Raw genomic sequence first — 19,382 nt, forward strand, 5'->3', positions numbered from 1 at the left:
GTATCACATGTTAGTGCAAACACTATTCACTGAGAGCTAGGGCCTAGGGGAACTATGCTCAGGTGTGAGTTGTGTAAGCACTAAGCGGCACGCAGAGTGACTAAATATAATTTCTAGCAGCCAAAATTAGAGAATGCTTTACATCCCATCCCATGTCCTGCTCCCTTTCCTATTGCCTTATCTCTGCAGTAATAATGTGCGCATCAGGAAAAACTCAACCGGCACCCGACCCAAACCCACAAAACCTTAACCCTTCACCCAACCTGCACCTGCAATGGTTGCCCAAATTTCAAACCCAATCTGCTTGACCTAAGGGTAAATTTGCAGGCTATGGGTCAACCCTTAGTGTCACATATTCAGGTGGGCCCTGTACCGCACAGCAAGGACAGTAGCAACCAAGTGTTAGATAGAGAATGCCAAAAGCACTATGAGTGGGTGTCTAAGCTGGCACTCACTAGTGGCTGTGGGATAGCTACAGCCATAAACATAATACAGGTATGAGACCTGTTATCCAGAATACTTGGAACCTGGGGTCTTCAGGATGAGGGGTCTTTGCAAGAAAAAGGAAATAATCTTTTAGAATGAAAATTATTTGCTTAAAATGGAGTCTATGGGAGATGGCCTCCGGTAATTCAAATCTTTCTGGATAATGGGGTTTTGCAAAAAAAATCCTATACCTGTATAAGGTTTAATGAAGGTGTGATCTCTCCAAAACAGCTGTACAACTGCCATATATTAGTATATAAAGTCTCTTTGAACAAGGCCATCAGTATGCAAAAACTCCAACCTTCTCTTCTGGTTACATAAATTCTGTATATAAAAGTTAACAAGCGATGAACACATTTTTTGGCAGGCATGGATTTGCTGCGAAATTCACAGTTGGTGAATTTTTTCACGTAAAAAATCTGTCAAATAAGTCACATCAAATATGTTGCAGTTGCATTAGAAAAGTCACGGTGGTGTCAAAAGAATCATGTGCATCAAAAAAGTTGAAACAGGACAGATTCACTCATCACTAATGGTAACTTGTTTGGCCCTACCAAAATTACGTGGAAATATACTGCATTATATGGTTATAATGAAGATAGAGAGAATCCATTGAATCTGTGTGCTGCTGTCAGATACCTCAATTTAGGGACCGACTCGCAATATACTGTATTTGTACAATAAAAATGTTATGATACAAGGCTGATAATTTATCAGATTCACATTTCCTGAAAGCATAGAAATTATGCATCCTGTATTAGAATGTATTAATAATAAGTAGCCTCAATTTCTATGCAACCTAATTTTATTTAATCTATGCAAGCTAATTTGTTAATGATTTCCCCCCTTAAGCTTAGTCCTTCAACAGCAGCCCAGAGCACACTGAGCATGTGCAGCGCCACTGACACTCAAAAGATGGCCTAACAGGATGGAAGAATGCATTCTCCTGTGGACAACTTTAAAATCATAAATTATAACTATTATAAGGCTGCTAAATTTCTAGACTGGCACAGTATGTTCAATATATAAAAAAAAAAATTTAATTGTTGGGCTCCTACTGCCACAAAAAAATTGTGATTGAATAACCCTCAGGCATCTCTAGCTCAATATAGTGAAACAACAAGTGAAGAAATGGGAGCATAAAATGACAATAAAATGAAGCCATAAGAGAAAAAAAGCAAAGCAATGTAAATACCCATACAATAGAGCTCTTGGGGGATCTGTCCTCTCTGCAATATGATTCTACCAAAAGTTATCCCTGATGTGTGGTAGTGGGTCCTCTATCCTGGGGGGGTCCTGGGAAAATGTCCCTTTTGCCCATTTATTAAAACTTCCCTGTTTCTACCTGCATTCTTCATTAGTTTTCCTTTAACCCATCTGATGCGTCATAGGTTGCCAATCACTGTTGTAGACTTTAGACTACATTACCTGTTTGTTCTCTCCTCCATCACTTTATTTGTGCCTCCCCACTCCCTACTTTCCTCCCTTCATTTCTTCTCTTACTCTTTCCAACTCTACATTCTATAGCAAATTTTCTGAACCATGTTAATCTTTACTAACGCCCCTGTTTTCCATTAGCGCATATTTTCCCCAAATGACAACATAACTGTTTCCCAAACCACAGCCTAATCCGACTGCACTGCCTCCACACCCTGTCCCATGAGATGGAATTTCCACTCTCCCCATGACAACAGCATTTTCTATGGGAATCAGCCTGCTGACCCAAACGTGTCTTAATATTTCTCTTTTCCATCCTCCGGGAGCATTTGCCATTACAGTAACAATGATATCTTTTGGTTGTGCCAGTTTGCAGAAAATGGCAACATTTTGTTTTTATGCTAATTATGTTCAAAGCTGTTTTGCCCCCCCCACTTGGCCAAGGTTTTTATACACATCTTTAATGCACCTGCCTCCATTACCATTTGAAACCTTTGCCATGAACTCAATAAGCAGTTAGATTATGTGATTGTAAGGCACCAACGTTTTCTGGGAAATAAATACTTCGTAAATGACTTTAATTACATTGCCATGAAGTATTGGCACCTGTTGGCTGGCAAAACACCGGCCATTTGGAAATCCTAGCCACAGGATTAAAATTATGGGACACGAGTGCATATTTTTAAAGTGAGCACAGTATGCAAAAGTGCAAATCAGCATGTTTATTTACCCACCAGCTGCATGTCTTCCCCCAGAATTCCAGCATTATTGTGACATAACCCACGAGGGGAAACGTGGAATCACCACCACGTCCAGGCAGGCAGTACTTTCACAATTCTCTTGCATCTGTATTTGAACATGTGGGCTATTCATCAGAACAGGCTGAAAACTTTCCTGATAGCAACCCAATGGCCCACTCACTGCCTGCCTAACCTTGTTAATGTTTGCCAGCTAAATTTAAAGTTGGAGAGGGCTTAGGGAAGGGGATTAATATGCAGCATACCCCGTGCTCTGCCATATTGTAGTTATGCGACTGGACAGATAACTTATAGATAAGGTTTATGATGTGTATATTGTGATGTATATATTTTTTGGGGGGCCCTTACTGCTTTGAACTCTCCCCAAGATAAAGAGAGAGTAAACATGCCAGGTAACCAGTGTCTTTATGTTCCTGAAGATTTTATTCTCCACATTAAAATACAGACCCTTTCCTATAAATCAGTCAAATTATTTATTTAGTAAGGAAAGAAATGTTAATGGGTTACTGGCTTTAGCCCACTAGGTGGTGCTGCCTTGTACCAAACTCTGCTCTTTGCTGCCATTCTGTGCTGTGCTTCATGCTGTGGGAGAAACCATTTGCGCTTTTTAGGGGGAGAAGGGAGGGTTTTGCTGGACTAGTTCATTTTCCCAAATAGAAGAAGAGTGGGCGTTGTGAGTATCCAGGCATGGCAAGAATGGGCTGTATATTTACTCACATATAAATATAAATGTGTAGTGCAATATACAGATAAGTGAATAGGGAGGTGCAAATAGTGCTGTTAGGAGGAAGCTCACAGGAAACCATTGAGTTTTAACTGCATATACACCAACTAACTACTCGCTGACTAAAACCAATACCTCCTGAATATATAGGCACTAGCATGCACAGGGGTCCTGGAGGGAACCTCTAGGTGATAGTTATGAGGTATTATTTGGTGAAATGACTTAATGAAGGAAATTTATGAGCACTTCCTGATTAAATGAGGAATATTGGTGTGTTACCAACTTTTAGTCTCCACAATACATTTTTTACTCTGAAACATACAGGGATACTACTGTGGAGAATTAGGAACCACAAACATACAGCTTTATTACCAACATAAATATTATTTATCATTGTGAATGATAACATGCAAGCCATTCATCAGTTTGCAGTGGCTGTGGAATAATTGTATTTCAGATGTTTACATAGAACTGGCTAGTACAGTAGGAATAATGAAAGTAAGCACTTTATGGCTAATATCACACTTTTACACTGCTGCAAAATAAAGTGCCATAGAGGTAAGCAGCGAATGTCCCATGTCCATGTGTGCCATCTGAGCCCAGAACTGCCGTCTTACACAAAGGGATTTTGCCGTAGAACAATATAATGATGCCCATTTTATGGACTCATAACACATTGAATAGTCAGCCAGCCACACAGAGAAAGTGCTTGACTTTGTTTTTGTTTGGGGAACGTTAAATAACGCTAGGTTATTTGGCCTATAAGTCTCATTAACCCATAAGTGTGCATTATTCTCTGCTTATTTAGTAAGAGAAGAAAGCCACTTCCCCTCCAACATCTGTAGCCTATCCAATCAGTGTAGGAGCCATATTGGTAAAATCTGTCCATGCAGATATTCTTTGTGTTCACTTTATAGGACACACCTTATGCTATTTTTGTGGTGATGATAAACTGATGAAATGAAAAATGATACTTGATGGGATGTATGTGTGCAGGAGGATAGAGATCAGAAATGCTCCCTATGAACCATTAATACTTATTTTTTCTTCCTCTTTCAGAGATTTAATAACATGCCTATAAAACCCTTTTCCTTTCCTCTCCCGGAAACGCGTTTTTTTCATACCGAAAAGGATGTATACAAGTTCAAATTCCACTACGGCACAAACTTTACGTAAGTTTTTCAGATATAGGTATCAAATATAGGGATGCACTGAATCCAATTTTTTGGGTTCGCCCGAACCCACCCTGACGGATTCTGCCGAATCCCGAACTGAATCCGAATCCTAATTAGCACATGAGCTGCACATGCGGCAAAATGTTTTTTCCCCTGACCATTTAACCCTCTTGAGTGCTAATTAGCATATTCTAATTTATGCTAATTGGAATTTTGTTTGGCTGGGAACTGTGGATTCGGCCGAAACCGAATCCTTCAAAAAAAGCCTGGATTCGGCCCGAATCCTGAACCAAATCCAGGATTCGGTGCATCCCTAATCAAATATGTGCAATATTAGTTGTTGTTTAGATTATACATATAGTGGCAGTGGCAATATCCTTTTAGACTATAGATCACAGCCACTTTAAAAATAGAAATAAAAATATGGATGGAAAAGCAGAGGTAGATATTAAGAAAATTGATCAGTTCAGTCTCATGGCTATCACTTACAGCTTATTCATACTCATTCCAGTCATACATCAACTCCTAAAGGGCTGTTTTTGCTTGGTTAACAACAAAAATGTGCATTAAATCACCTCTAAAAAGCAAATATAAATAAGACCTATAAAAAGTAGTAAACACATTATGATATTATAGAGTTAGTTATACGGGTATAGGATCCCTTATCCGGAAACCCATTATCCAGAAAGCTCTGAATTACGGAAAGCCCGTTTTTTTTAAGTTATGGAGATCCAAATTACGGAAAGATCACAGCCACTTTAAAAATAGAAATAAAAATATGGATGGAAAAGCAGAGGTAGATATTAAGAAAACTGATCAGTTCAGTCTCATGGCTATCACTCACAGCTTATTCATACTCATTCCAGTCATACATCAACTCCTAAAGGGCTGATTTTGCTTGGTTAAAAACAATAATGTGCAGGAAATCACTTCTAAAAAGCAAATATAAATAAGACCTATAAAAAGTAGTAAACACATTATGATATTATAGAGTTAGTTATACGGGTATAGGATCCCTTATCTGGACACCCATTATCCAGAAAGCTCTGAATTACGGAAAGCCCATTTTTTTAAGTTATGGAGATCCAAATTACGGAAAGATCCCTTATCCGGAAAACCCCAGGTCCCGAGCATTCTGGATAACAGGTCCCATGCCTGTACAGGTATAGGATAACCTATCCGGAAACTCATTATCCAGAAAGCTCTGAATTACGGAAAGCTCGTCTCCCATAGACTTCATTTTAATCATATAATTCAGAATTTTAAAACTTATTTCCTTTTTCTCTATAATAATAAAACAGTACCTTGTACTTGATCCCAACTAAGATATAATTTATTCTTATTGGGGGCAGAACAGTCCTATTGGGTTTAATTAATGGTTAAATGGTTCCCTTTTCTCTGTAATAATAAAACAGTACCTGTACTTGATCCCAACTAAGATATAATTACCCCTTATTGGGGGCAGAACAGCCCTATTGGGTTTATTTCATGGTTAAATGATTCCCTTTCCTCTGTAATAATAAAACAGTACCTGTACTTGATCCCAACTAAGATATAATTAATCCTTACTGAATGTAAAACAATCCTAGTTGGTTTAATTAATGTTTTATTAATTTTTTTAGTAGACTTAAGGTATGGAGATCCAAATTACAGAAAGACCCCTTGGTCCCGAGCATTCTGAATAACGGGTCCTATACCTGTATAGGCTAAAGTTACCCCAGTTTAAACTGAAAATCAAGATGAAGAAATCGTGACCATTATATATATTTTTTCATTATATTAATTTATTGTATATTTATCCTAGCACGGAAGATACAAAAAGCAAAGAACATCTTTCAAAAGAAATAGTGGTGGGTACATAGGATTTAAACACTTATGTGGCAAACAAATACTACTTTTAACAGCAATTATATTTACAAAGAACTGTAAAACCACTGGCAATTTGTAATGAATGCATATTGGAAACTTCTTTTAATTTAACTTCTTTTATTCTGTGAATTTTTAACACCAATATTACAACTAAAAAAAATACATTTGTTGGTTCAAGAAAAACATTTTGTGAATTATTTGCTATGTAAACAGTTTTCATAAAAATCATGACAGTGTCCCTTTAAGAAAACAAACATTTGTATGATGCCAAATAACCATGTAATAATATTGCAATTTTTTTCTCTTATTTCCTAGGATTCAATCAGAGCTGTCCTTGCAAATTATGAGAATTTGCATCCTTTTTGTACTGACCACTTAATTGTATTTCCATGTATCCTTTCATTTAACAAAATCTAATAGAGACTGTGATTACATTCAGGACTAGTCCTATAAAGAACTAAGAGGTAATTTGCTATGATCCCAGCCTGGCCCGTTCCCCTACGTGAGAGCCAGTGGGGAGCAGGGATTTATATGAACCAATATAGAAAGCAGACCCCACAGTCTGGGCCCCCTCACTCCTGCAGCCAGGGGATCTGCTTTCTCAATTGTTAAGCCACTGTCACACTCCATTTTGAAACTAAAACTGCTCTTTGTTTGCTAAGTTATACATAAGCTAGTAACCAGCCACCAACAACAGAGTATCAACAGGAGAACGACTGAATCATAAAATAAATCAAAATATACTGCAACCTCACATTCACTGACCCCAACAGCAAGAAAACAATTTACAGTACAGGAAAATTTAATGATATATAAACAAGGTTAGTTTAAAGGTGAAAGGTTTGTTTAAAGGTGAAATTTCCCTGTTGGATTTTTGTTTGTAGCCCCAAATGTATCACAGGAGGAGGCAGAAGATAGATTATAGATGAATCACTAATCTCAAGAATCGATGCTGGCACACTGCTGTTTTACAGCCTTAACACAACTGCCCAGATAAGAGTAAATGGGACAGTGCTACTCGCCTGAGGTTTGCATGTGGACATAAAACCTTTAACCCATTTCCATTTGTCTTTACTTTATACATAGAGCCAAAATCCTATTTGCCTGGTGAGCACATATTTCAGCTTTAAAGTATATATCACCATATACCCAGGGGTAATTCATCACTGAAGAAATGAGGACCCATCAGTCTACCAGTCTCTGAGATTTTAGCCATGTGGTTTGTGATATCACTGGTGCCCATTCCCAGTACAATATTCTTTTATGTTCAGGGATGTTATATTATGCCACACATAGCTCTGTACTCTTCCACCCATTTTCCTTCCCATAACTATCCATGTGGAAGGTCTCTGGATGCCCTCACTGGCTATTGAGTAAAGCTGATAAAAAAAAGATTAAAAATGCTTGCTCATGGAGCTCGGTCATGCACATGTTATTGCTTATGAGCAAGCAATGGTCAAGTGAATGGCAAGCAGACTACATGCAAAATGTTCACATCCCAACCATTAGTTCTGCTTTACAGACTTTAAAATATTAGTGAAAATCTCAACTGCAAACGGCATCATAATTTTATGTGCTCTTTTTGGCCATCTTACTTGTGGCAGCTTATACTGCGCTTGGTCCATCAAATTCTTCACCATGTTCTTTTTCATTGTACCGTTATGGCATCCATTATCTGGAAACTCGTTATCCAGAAAACTCTGAATTACAGGAAGGATATCTCCCATAGAGTCCATTTTTATCAAATACTTTTTTTAAAGTGATTTCCTCTTTCTCTGTATCAGTAAAACAGTGCCTTGTACTTGAGCCCAACTAAGATATAATTAATCCTTAATTAACTCCAGGTCCCAAGCAAACAGAGCTGGGCATAATAAGTAAGTGGGTGGCAAAAATTAGAAGACGGCATTGTATTGAGTTTAGTAACAAATATTCTGCTAGTACACACTACCCACCTCCCCAAACCCCTATCTCTCCCTCTATATCTCTTTGCCTCCATTTCTAAAAGTAATATTTTCATTCTTACTTTTTTCAATACAGGGAAATGTTGTCACTCCAGGGATACTGAAGAACAGAGCGGCAATCTCACTGAGGTCAGATTTATCACTACCCCCCATGACTTGGAGTTCTTGGGTTTACTCATGCTCTTTATGTCCAGATCTTTTAACATTTATATTGACATTCTTGTCAACCCTCACCTTCACTGAGATTTTAAGCAATAAGCCAATAATTCCAGCATTTCAGTTTAAAGCAGAATGTTGAAATCTATTCTTTCCTAAATCTTTTAAAAGGGTGGTTTATCTTCAAATTAACTTTGAATAAACAGTCATATTCTGAGACATTTTGCAATTGGTTCTCATTTTTTTATATTTTGTGTGTATTGTGCATGTTAATCACTAGTATTTTCAGCACATTTCTAGTCCAGTTTACCTAATCAACAAGGTAGTAGTTTGTATGAGAGAATGGGAGATGAACTGGAAAGGAACTTAGAGAATTAAATAATAAAAAATAATGATAAAATTGCTGCCTCAAAGAGCAATAGTTTTTTTGGCAGCTGGTGACACCCATTTGAAAGCTGGAAAGCAGAAGGAGAAGACAAATACTTTAAAAACTACAAAAAAACAAACAGAAGACCAGTTGAAAAGTTACTAAGAATAAGCGATTATATAACATACCAAGAGTCAACTTAAAGCTGAGCTACCCCTTTAATTAATATTTTAAGTGTTAACAAATACTCTTTTATGTAGAAACATCTTGTACTTTGGCTTTAGTCTTATTTTGTAATTGGATTACAGGAAAATGTTACTTGTAGGGTCTTGAGAGAGCTGTGTACAAGAAAGCTACACTCTAATCTCCTTCTGCACATACACAGGGAAGGCAGGGAACAATCATGAATTGTTTAATAGAGATTTTAAGAAATAACTACAAATTCCCCTTGTGCTGAATCACTGTGCCATAAAATATGAAAGTGACTGCTCAGAACAGGCCTTTTGGGAAGGGCAGGAATAGCAATGTGTGTAGTATACAATGTATTGAGATGTATTTATATCTGTGTTTGATGTTATTATCGGTGTCACTTTTTATTTGCCCCCAAGAAAGACGATGATGAAGATATGAACCATGATGAGAGCGGCACTTTTTCAGGTAAGAGTTGTTTAGGGCTAAAGTTAAGCTGTCTGTACACATAAACATCCACTCGTATGTGAGGTTGCCAAATGAGTTTATCTTTGCCTGATTTGGCCACCTACATGTAGGTATCAAATTGGGCTGATCTGATTGCTTGGCCCCCAGGAGATCAGACCACATTAACATGCTGTGGACATCTTTAGGCAGTAATGGGTCCTCGGCAATACAGGAAAGCTGTGGTCATGGGCGTCCACAGAAGGGGGCAAGAGGGGGCACTTGCCCCCCCCTGGAAAAGTAGCAAAAAAAACAAAAACCTTACTCTGTTTCTGCACTTTCCCCTCAAGCCCGTTTTTGCTGTGCTCCGATTGGATCTTTCTTCTTGTGGATTCACCAATCAGAGCACAGCTTCCTTGACAGACAGTAAAATTGACCAATCAGAGCACAGATGCACACAGGGATCGGGAGATTTTGCAAACTGGAAACAGAAATAAAGACTGAAAAGATGAATCTGCAGCTGTAACTTTACCTGAGAACCAACTCTCAACTTTTGCTGCAGTTTTCATCCCACAGGTACTATACACAGGTACTATACAGTTCTAAAGAATCACTAGCTGACATTAAATTGTTTAATTTATAATCTATCCCCTACCCTAACACATGGAGGGTAAGTTAACTCTTTCCCTCTGAAAAAGCTCATTGTGTGTTTATATATGTGTTGTTGTTTTTTGCACTTACTATTTTTTTTTTTTTTTGTCATTGTTTTGTTCATTTATAGTAAGTTACAGTGGGGCCAATGTTGTGTATCAGTGCCAGTGTTATAGTGCCAGGGCCTGAATATCTGCCATCTGTACCCACTGTGTTTCACTGTATATAATGTGCTGGGTTTGTAGATACGGACTGCGTCTCACTGTATATAATGGGGAGTCAGTACCCACTGCCTTTCTTGCTATAAAACTAACATAAACACATCTAAAGGGGTGGTTCACTTTTAAGTTAACCTTTAGTATGTTATAAAATGGCCTATTCCTAGCAACTTTGCAATTGGTCTTCCTAATTAATTTTTTTGAATAATTTGCCTTTCTCTTCTGCCTCTATACAGATTTCAAATGGGGGCCAAAAAATATTGCTCTGCGAGGCTACAATTTTATTATTATTATAATTTTGTATTACTTATTTTTCCAAGTAGGCCCCTTAACTATTCATATTCCCATCTCTTGTTTAAATCGCTACCTGGTTGCTAGGGTAAATAAGACCCTAGCAACCAGATAGCTGCTGAAATACCAAATGGAGAGCTGCTGAACAAAAAGCTAAATAACTGAAAAACCATTAAAAATAAAAGTGAATTCGAATGCGAACTACCCCTTTAAGCTAACTGATCCCAAACACAAATGTTTGCAGATCCCCTAACAGAAGTGCGCGTATGAATACTTTTACTACTAATACTAAACATTTTAGGGTAAAAAAAAAAAGCACCCCCACCCACACTTTTGTACAGTATCCCTGGGAGTCAGTGGGAACGGCAAGAGGTAGTTGGGAGGTTAACTTTTTACGTCAGCAGTGAATCCACTAAGTGTCACATTAGCTATAGGTCAGTCTGTGTATGGGCCATATTTAGCCTCCCCTAGTATCATCCTGCAAAAAAAAAAAAAAATATATATATATTTATCTGTTGCAGGATGATGCTAGCTTACTTGCCCCCCCTTGGAAAATTTTCTGCGGACGCCCATGGCTGTGGTCTTTAATAAAACTGGTACATCAAGGCTGTCTAACCTGGAAAAGGATTCCTTAGGTTGTTGTTCAACTACAAATCCTAGTATTTCCCTCAAGATATGTACTTGCAATAACCAAGTACCGAATAACTGAGTGAAAGGTTACAGGTTTCTGCTAAGTCTGAACTGGAAGTCAAAATTGGCCCCCACCAGCATCTTACAGCAGCCTATCTGGCATTTGCCAGAATCCACAGATTGCTAGCATGGTTTCTGCTATGAAAATGTTAAACAAAAAATAATGTGGTCATAATGCATTTTGCTTTCTCTCCGCTGCTGAAGAAGCCAGTAACAGGGAATTCATTACACACTTCATAACTTCAGTTGCTGATTTTCCCTTCAGTGAATAGACCCCCCCACTATACCATCTGTCATATTGCTGCTTAACAAAGGATAAAGTGATATCTCCAAATTTCTTTAACCTTTGTTCTGAGCATGTTATATACTCTCCAGTGAAACGCTATAGAGAATAACTGCAGGGACAACAAACAGCAGGGTAGAATAGTGCTGCTGCTATATATGCCACAGGGAACACAGAGGGAGTAGAACTATAATCCCATTTATACATAGCTAAGCAAAACAAACAGAAGGGAGCTATGGCACTGCTTTAATTCTCCTTAAAAGGACAGGAAGATTGGAACTGAAATGGTAGTAGTAGTTATGAGCTGTTTTGTGAGCACCAGAGGCAGGGCCACTTTAAGGTACCAGTGTGCCCAGGGCAAAGATCTCATTGGTGGGCCCCCAGATCTACAACAAAAAAAGTGCTCAACCACTAAATTTTAATCAATTAGGTGGGGATGCTACCCCAAGATAATTGAGCAAGAGAACTTGAATCTGTCAACGCAGGAAATAAAGAAATAGCTTATAGTTAGTGAAGTAGACATAAGATCCAGACATGCTGGCTTGGACCAACAGTGATCACAAATAGCATTTTATTAAAAAAAAACAAACTCCAAAGGAAAATTTATTCTAATAGAAGATTAAAGTAAATAGTTACATGAAGCTCCTCCAGCTGATTAAAATGAGGGCTCTTCCATTTCTAGGCTATGCGTAAGTCAAAAGTTATAGCAGTTGAAAGTTTGATGGAGGTCCCCCAGTCGTGGTGAGCCCTGGGCAATTGCCTCTTTTGCCCAGTTATTAAAATTTCCCTGATTAGAGGAATGAATCTATTAAAGATGTTAATTAAAAATAACTTTAGCCACCAAAAATATATCTCCAGTGACCACCACTCCTGCCCTAGTGGAGCTTACAGTCTAAGGTCTCCATCATAACTTTGTTTTTCTTTTATATCAGAAGCCAGTTAACCTGTCTGTATGTTTTTGACGTGCAGGAGACATGGTGAGACAATACAGACTCTTTGCAGACAGACATGCCTAACCTCTGAGCGAATGTGAAATACCAGGCAGGGACTCAGTTGTTGACATGACACTGGTCTGCCCCCCTTCCCAGATACCTAGACACTGCTGTTGCTCTGCAGACTGTTAAAGAATCATATGAGTCTTAAAGGGTCACTTTCTTACACAAGTGCAAGTGCAGAGCACAATGTCAGACTCATTTGACCTGTTTTTTTACAGTCTTTGTGTTTTTTAAGTCAGTGTTCTGGCATTTCCAGGACTCTGCGGCAAAATGACGTCTACCCATGAGTCAAGTCAGCTGCGTGTATTCACACCAACAGCTTGAAGGTGGCGGTAGCTTGAGGGCTCCTCTGCTCCAGTACATTATTTAGATTAGAAGTTGGGTTGGATAAACCATCTCCGAGTGTGGGAAGTGGAGACAAGTACCATCAACTAATGGCATTATTTTGTACAACGACTACGGTTGTAAATGAACCCGTAGTCTATCCTGCACACTTAGAGAAATGATCAAGAACTTTATATACACCAAGAAAAAATGAAAACTTCTTTTTATTTTGCCCCCTTTCTGCCCCCTAAACACAGCTTAGATCTGTGCATTTACCTTTACCAAGGGGTATAACTGTCACAGAAACATAGACATGTGTGCAGCCAGACAATTTTAACAACCAGGATTATTTCTGGAGACAAAAACTCCTGGGACAGAATAAGAACAATTCAAGGAAACTGGAATTAATCCTTTGCATTGTCACAAATATTGATCTTAAATTCTGTGGTCTTGTTGTATGTTTTTTTATTTTACACCTGCTAATTTCTACATAACTAATACTGTTCTGATTTCAGATGAAGCTGTTACACAGAAACCAAAGTGCCCAGACCAAGCAGACCAGGATGAATGCCCATCTTCTGACTTCAGTGGTGAAACAGGTGGAATTCTAAGATTCCTTTCAAGGTATCTAACCTGACATTAAGTCACTTAAATAATGGTCAGTTTCAGGGGGCTGGTGGACCCCAACCGGCCATCAAAGGTTTCTTACTGCAGGCTTGTCTGGAGCTTTAATTAAGTCCTGTTTAAGTTCCAGTATCTTGTCCAGTGCTCCTGCCCCACGCAGGGCTGCTTGAGATAATCTGGCATGAAATGCTAAAGACTGCTCTAATACTGGAAAGAGGATGAGAATCTGGCCAACATCCAGCAAGCAGATAGTTTGGGTGTTAGAGCAGTTTGATCACAAATATTGGTTGATAGACATGAATGTTGATAGGGTGGATAACTAGGTAGAAGTTTAGGTGTGTAGCTCCAAACAGAATGATGATCTTTATTTGCACAGAATCCTGTGCAGAAGCGGTTTTTAAAACCCAAGCCAGACCAACGACCCAGACCTGCATTTTTACTTGCTTTGCCCACTACCGAACACAACACACCACTGCCTTATCCACAACCCAATCTACAACCCTGTGACCGCCATTAAACAAAATGTGCTTGTGCTGCAAACCAGAACCGGAAACATGTTTAAAAAAAGTGAAATAGAGATAATATATAGACCAGACAGCAGCAGTGTTATACAGTAAATTTAGTCCCTCTCCTTTAAGTGTAATGCCAAGAGAAGATACACAGTTCAACTACTATAATCCAGGGTTTCTGTTTTCAGTATCAATGCTGAGGAATGACTTTGTAGAGCATGGACAGGAAACCTCTGCCCCCACAATTACTTTCGCTACAGGGTGTATAATGCTAGGAGTTTTAGTTCTACAGAAGAGGGAGCTCCAAAGCTTGTCTGCCTCTGTAATAGGGTCCTGCTATGAGTTTGTGGGGTGTGGTTTGTGGAGAGACAAGTTAAAGACTTTTAAATCACATATGAAAAGACTGATAATGTGTGCTTATAAGAGCATAACAGTACAGCCTGCCCGGGCAAGCCCTGCTTTCAAACAACAACCCTCTATCTTTAGATTGTTTCCAGCATGTGTAAATTAGGATATTTATCTCCTTGTATATTTTGAAACACATTCAAAAGTGAGAACAGACCTTGCCTATTGTGAAGCTGAGGGCCCTAGGGCCCTGTTTACACCGATCTTTTACTAAATAAATCAAATGTGTAACATACAATCAGAAGCAAATGTTAAATTCTAAACTTCCAATCTGTTCTTTAATTCTTCTGCTGATTGTACCCATTAATATTTATGGGGCAAAGGAATTAAACATGAGGACTAAAGGCAAAATCACTGTTACATAGTTACATAGGGTTGAAAAAAGACCAGAGTCCATCAAGTTCAACCCATCCAAGTAAACCCAGCACACACAACCCACACCTACCAATCTATACACTCACATACATAAACTATATATACAACCACTAATACTAACTGTAGATATTAGTATCACAATAGCCTTGGATATTCTGATTGAAGAACTCATCCAGGCCCCTCTTATAGGCATTAACAGAATCTGCCATTACCACATCTCTAGGAAGGGCATTCCACAACCTCACTGCCCTCACCGTGAAAACCCCCCTACGCTGCTTCAAATGGAAGCTCCGTTCCTCTAATCTATAGGGGTGACCTCTGGTGCGTTGATTGTTTTTATGGGAAAAAAGAACATCCCCCATCTGCCTATAATCCCCTCTAATGTTTACAGAGTAATCATGTCCCTTCGCAAGCGCCTCTTTTCCAGAGAAAACAACCCCAACCTCGACAGTCTAACCTCATAGTTAGTTGCACGTCTCTGCACTCTCTCCAGCTCATTAATATCCCTCTTAAGGACTGGAGCCCAAAACTGCACCGCATACTCAAGGTGATGCCTTACCAGGGACCTATAAAGGGGCAAAATTATGTTCTCATCCCTTGAGTCAATGCCTTTTTTTATACAAGACAGCACTTTATTTGCTTTAGTAGCCACAGAATGACACTGCCTGGAATTAGCCAACTTGTTATCTACAAAAACCCCTAGATCCTTCTCCATTAAGGATACCCCCATATTGTACACAAAACACTTGTGAAATGCAATCTGCACTCAGCGCTAGACCAAATGTCTATCACAAGGCACCAAGCCCAGAATTAGAGTTAGGCAGAGCTGCATTCTAAGGGGGGGGGGGTGCAAAGTCCCTACAATTTCATCTGTACCCCCTCTTAGCAGAACATTTGGGATAGGGGGGACTGGTGGGAGCTGTGGCAAACAGCAGGTTTGGGGAAGTAGGATTGTGTCAAAGGTTTGGTTGTTGGTGTAAAGGGGGATCTGGTCTAGCGGCTGGTTGTGAAGTGGGGAGGTGGATCCTGTCTGGCGGCTGGTTGCAGAGGGAAGCAAGCATCGGGTCTGACAGCTGGTTGTGGTGGTGAGGCGGATCAGATCTTTTGCAGAGAAAAGATAGCAGGTGGCTTCAAACAGGAAGATGAGGGGGTGGTGGGGGCAGAACTGGCAGAAATTTGTAGTCTCAGCTCTGCAAGGCACAGAGCACATCATTAGTGGTAGAGGACTCCCTATAGTCTTGCCTTTCCCAGTGCTTCTTGCTTGCACATTCTAAATGATTCCCAAGCTAGACATACTGACAGCATGCCAGGTCAGGTTTGGATAGAATTCAGAGAGGGCAGATTAGTGTTAGGCACAGGCTAACTTTTTGGTGACCCCACCCATCACTAGTTCACATGCCAGTATAGTAATATCAGAAATGATATATGCAAATAGTCCTGGTCAGCTGCAAGGGTTCCCTTGGAAATCCTTTATGATGGCTGCTGCAATTGGCACCCCCAAGTGAATTTAAGTTTCTTGGGATTTTATTCTCCCCCCGAGCTTTTGATATATTGAGTATTTTTTGTACCCTGTCCATGAGCAATGGCAGCATCTTGAGCAGCCAGCAAGGTCTCTGGGGTTGTCAACCCCCCTAGTAAACAACTGACATAGAAGGAAACTGTATTGTTCTTCCCAGCTAATCCAAAAAGTCTTAGAATCTCATATAAATCATATTGTACCCACTATAAAGATATAGGGGGGACCTTAATGATTGTTTTGCTATTCCCATGTCCAGCTGTTTGTTATTTTTCCCAAGGTGTATAAAATAATAGAGTGTGTTTCATTCTGTTTCCTGCCAGGCTCAATCCACTCCAGATTCTATTCCGTGGATGGAAGCACATTTAATATCAGCTGCCTCTGCCTGCCATAAGCCATTGCAGCAGTGCATTTATTATGCTCGGATTCATTATGCACTAATTTCATTTGTGACGGATCAGATGCCATGGATTGCATTTGGAGTCTTTTCCTCTACTGTATTCTGTTACATTATGCACTGTCAGTTCTAAATTAAAAGTTAATGAAACTGCTAAAACATCCTCTTTTTGTTTTTGCTAGCTTACACACCCTAGGGGTGCCAGACTGTGCCAGTTCATGAGGTGCCAGCTTCTCTATCCCTTTTATTCGCTTGACCGATTGCATATGAGCAAAGATAATTGCTCTTACTATTCTGATGATATTAGACACTTACGTTGTTTCCCTGGGCTAAGTGAGGAGTGGATATTGCTTAAAAGCATCAGTGTAATTCCCTGTAAATATGAACTATTTAAACATTGTCTCTAATGCAGTAGGTAGTGGGTGGGGGGGGGGGGGTGGCGTCCAGATTCCTCTGACACATGTCATAATGATAAATGAGCTGCTGAGTCCACCAGTTTATTGCTCAGAATTGATAATGGCACAAAAGGAGGAGGAGTGGCAATATGCAACACTGACATGGACCTTAGCTACCTAACTTGCCTGTAGTTAGGGATAAAGCTTGTGCTGAACATACCAGTAGTTTTTAAGGGGACAGTATACACCCCTTTTCAATATGAGCCTAATGAATAGAACTTGTGCCGAACGTAGTTCTTGTCTACTATTAATAAGAAAATATCTGTAGAAACTTTCTGTTACTTACTGATCCTAATGAACCTCCAAGGAGTTGAGAAAACCAGTCCACTGAGAAGCCTATAATAATGAGCTGATCAAAGGCTGCTTCTTAGACAAGGAAGGGGTTTGTTTGTTCGAAGGTAGAGTTGTAAACAAATGTGAACTATGATGTTTATCAAGGAAGGGAGGTGGTAAGATAAGTGAAAATAGCCCAACAACTAAATTAGTACTATAATGGCAAGGGAAATATAGATTTTTTAAAATTAAAATAATAGCCAGAATGTGATTTCAGCAAAAGTCCCATTTCTTGTGTTAATTTTTAGCTAAGTGTTTTTTATGTATATACTGTGTTTTTGTTATATCATGCAATAAGCAGCCCAATCAAAACAAATCACCTGTCCACTGAGAATGATCTGAATAATATACCCTTTTTTCCCACAGCTAAAGCCTTTGTTAGACTGTCAGATAGGGAGCATCCCATTATACAGATGGCTTCTCAGATATTGAGATATTTATAATACCCAGTGATTGTATTTATTTGGTAATATCACTGTAAAAAAACAGTTGTATTTTTACACTTTGTTATTTATCCTTCTTCTAGCTGCTGGAATACCAAGCTGGAGAGCTGCTGAACAGAACACTAAATAACTAAAAAACGTAAAAAGTAAAAAAAACAAGACCAATTGCAAATTTTGTTAGAAAATCAATGTCTACATCATACAAAAAATGTAATTTAAAGCTGAACTACCCCATTAAGGATTTAAAACATATTTAATGAGCAGGCCAGATAGCCCATCAAACTGTGTGTAGAAGGAAGTAGGGGGCCACCAGGCGTTATCCCTGTACATGTGCAAACATTTTCCTGGAATGCAGGAGTTAATTTATTGTGCAGAGAATGCTTCAGCAGTGATAACATCTTTCCCTAAATAGAGGAGACATCGGGAAGTGGAAAATGTGATTCAGGCAGATTAACAGCTCACAGACAATGTCTTCATTTGCTTTGAATTTATCCTCCCTAATTCATCTCTTTATCCTTTGAAAACGTTCTACCTCATCGAGTTCTGAGCTCAGCATTAGTGTCTGCTGCACAGCTGACATTATCGGGGGAAAGATCCTGTCTGCTGCTGCTGCTGCTGCATAGTCTGCTCTCTTCTTTAGTGATATCTGAATTGTGTTTTCTTTAATAACCATGAAATATCCAAATTGCTTTATAGATTAGAGTCACAAACAGAGGAGTGTCACAAAGACAAAATGTACAGTAGAGCTTCAAAGAAATGAAGAAGTGCGGTAATGACTGCAGAAAGTGGACATCACTCCTTAAGCCTGTGAGTCTTCCCTTAGGCTGATGCCACACAGGGCTGATACTTTGCCTGGGAAAAAGGCTGAGGATGAGCCCCTCTGCTGGCATGAGCCTTCTTCTACCATTGCAGGCACATGTGACGGATATTGACGCTGAGCCACGGGAGTTTGCATTTCGGAGCCAATTTCCGCTACATGTGCCTGCACCTAGGCCAATGCAATGGTTTTGGTTGCAGGCAAGGAAGCAGATTGACGCCAGCCGAGGGGCTCATTCTTAGCCTGTTGTTACCACAGGCCAAAAAACAGCCCTGTGTGGCATTCACCTTAAGTTGGTTGGTCGACAAAATCTGCAGAACTGTCCCCTCTAGACCGAGCCTGCAGCTGATTGGCCCATGTATTGGGAACACCCAATGGCCTACCTGACCAATCTATGCGGCAGGATAGAAAATCCCATAAGCTGAAGACTTTATAAGCATGTTGATGTGGTCCTTTCTCCTTAACAATTTGATCACTGGGTAATAAAATG

The 19,382-nt window shown here is 39.4% G+C and overlaps 1 protein-coding gene across 2 annotated transcripts; it reads left to right on the forward strand.

Moving 5' to 3' along the window:
• The first annotated feature begins 4,470 nt into the window (after positions 1–4,470).
• majin (membrane anchored junction protein) lies at positions 4,471–17,119 on the forward strand. 2 transcript variants are annotated; one of them, XM_031901392.1, is made up of 8 exons: positions 4,471–4,577; positions 6,385–6,430; positions 6,765–6,840; positions 8,294–8,323; positions 8,487–8,539; positions 9,542–9,590; positions 13,534–13,642; positions 16,771–17,119. In XM_031901392.1, exons 1-8 carry the CDS (start codon positions 4,477–4,479, stop codon positions 16,814–16,816), a joined length of 510 nt encoding a protein of 169 aa, XP_031757252.1. In that variant the 5' UTR covers positions 4,471–4,476; the 3' UTR covers positions 16,817–17,119. The 2 variants fall into 2 exon arrangements, with proteins under 2 accessions (XP_031757252.1, XP_031757251.1); XM_031901391.1 differs by lacking the exon at positions 8,294–8,323 and adding an exon at positions 7,443–7,556 and having other exon boundaries at positions 16,771–17,003.
• Positions 17,120–19,382: the final 2,263 nt, after the last annotated feature.

This window comes from Xenopus tropicalis, chromosome 4 (assembly GCF_000004195.4).
Source record: "Xenopus tropicalis strain Nigerian chromosome 4, UCB_Xtro_10.0, whole genome shotgun sequence".
Lineage (NCBI taxonomy): Eukaryota > Metazoa > Chordata > Amphibia > Anura > Pipidae > Xenopus > Xenopus tropicalis.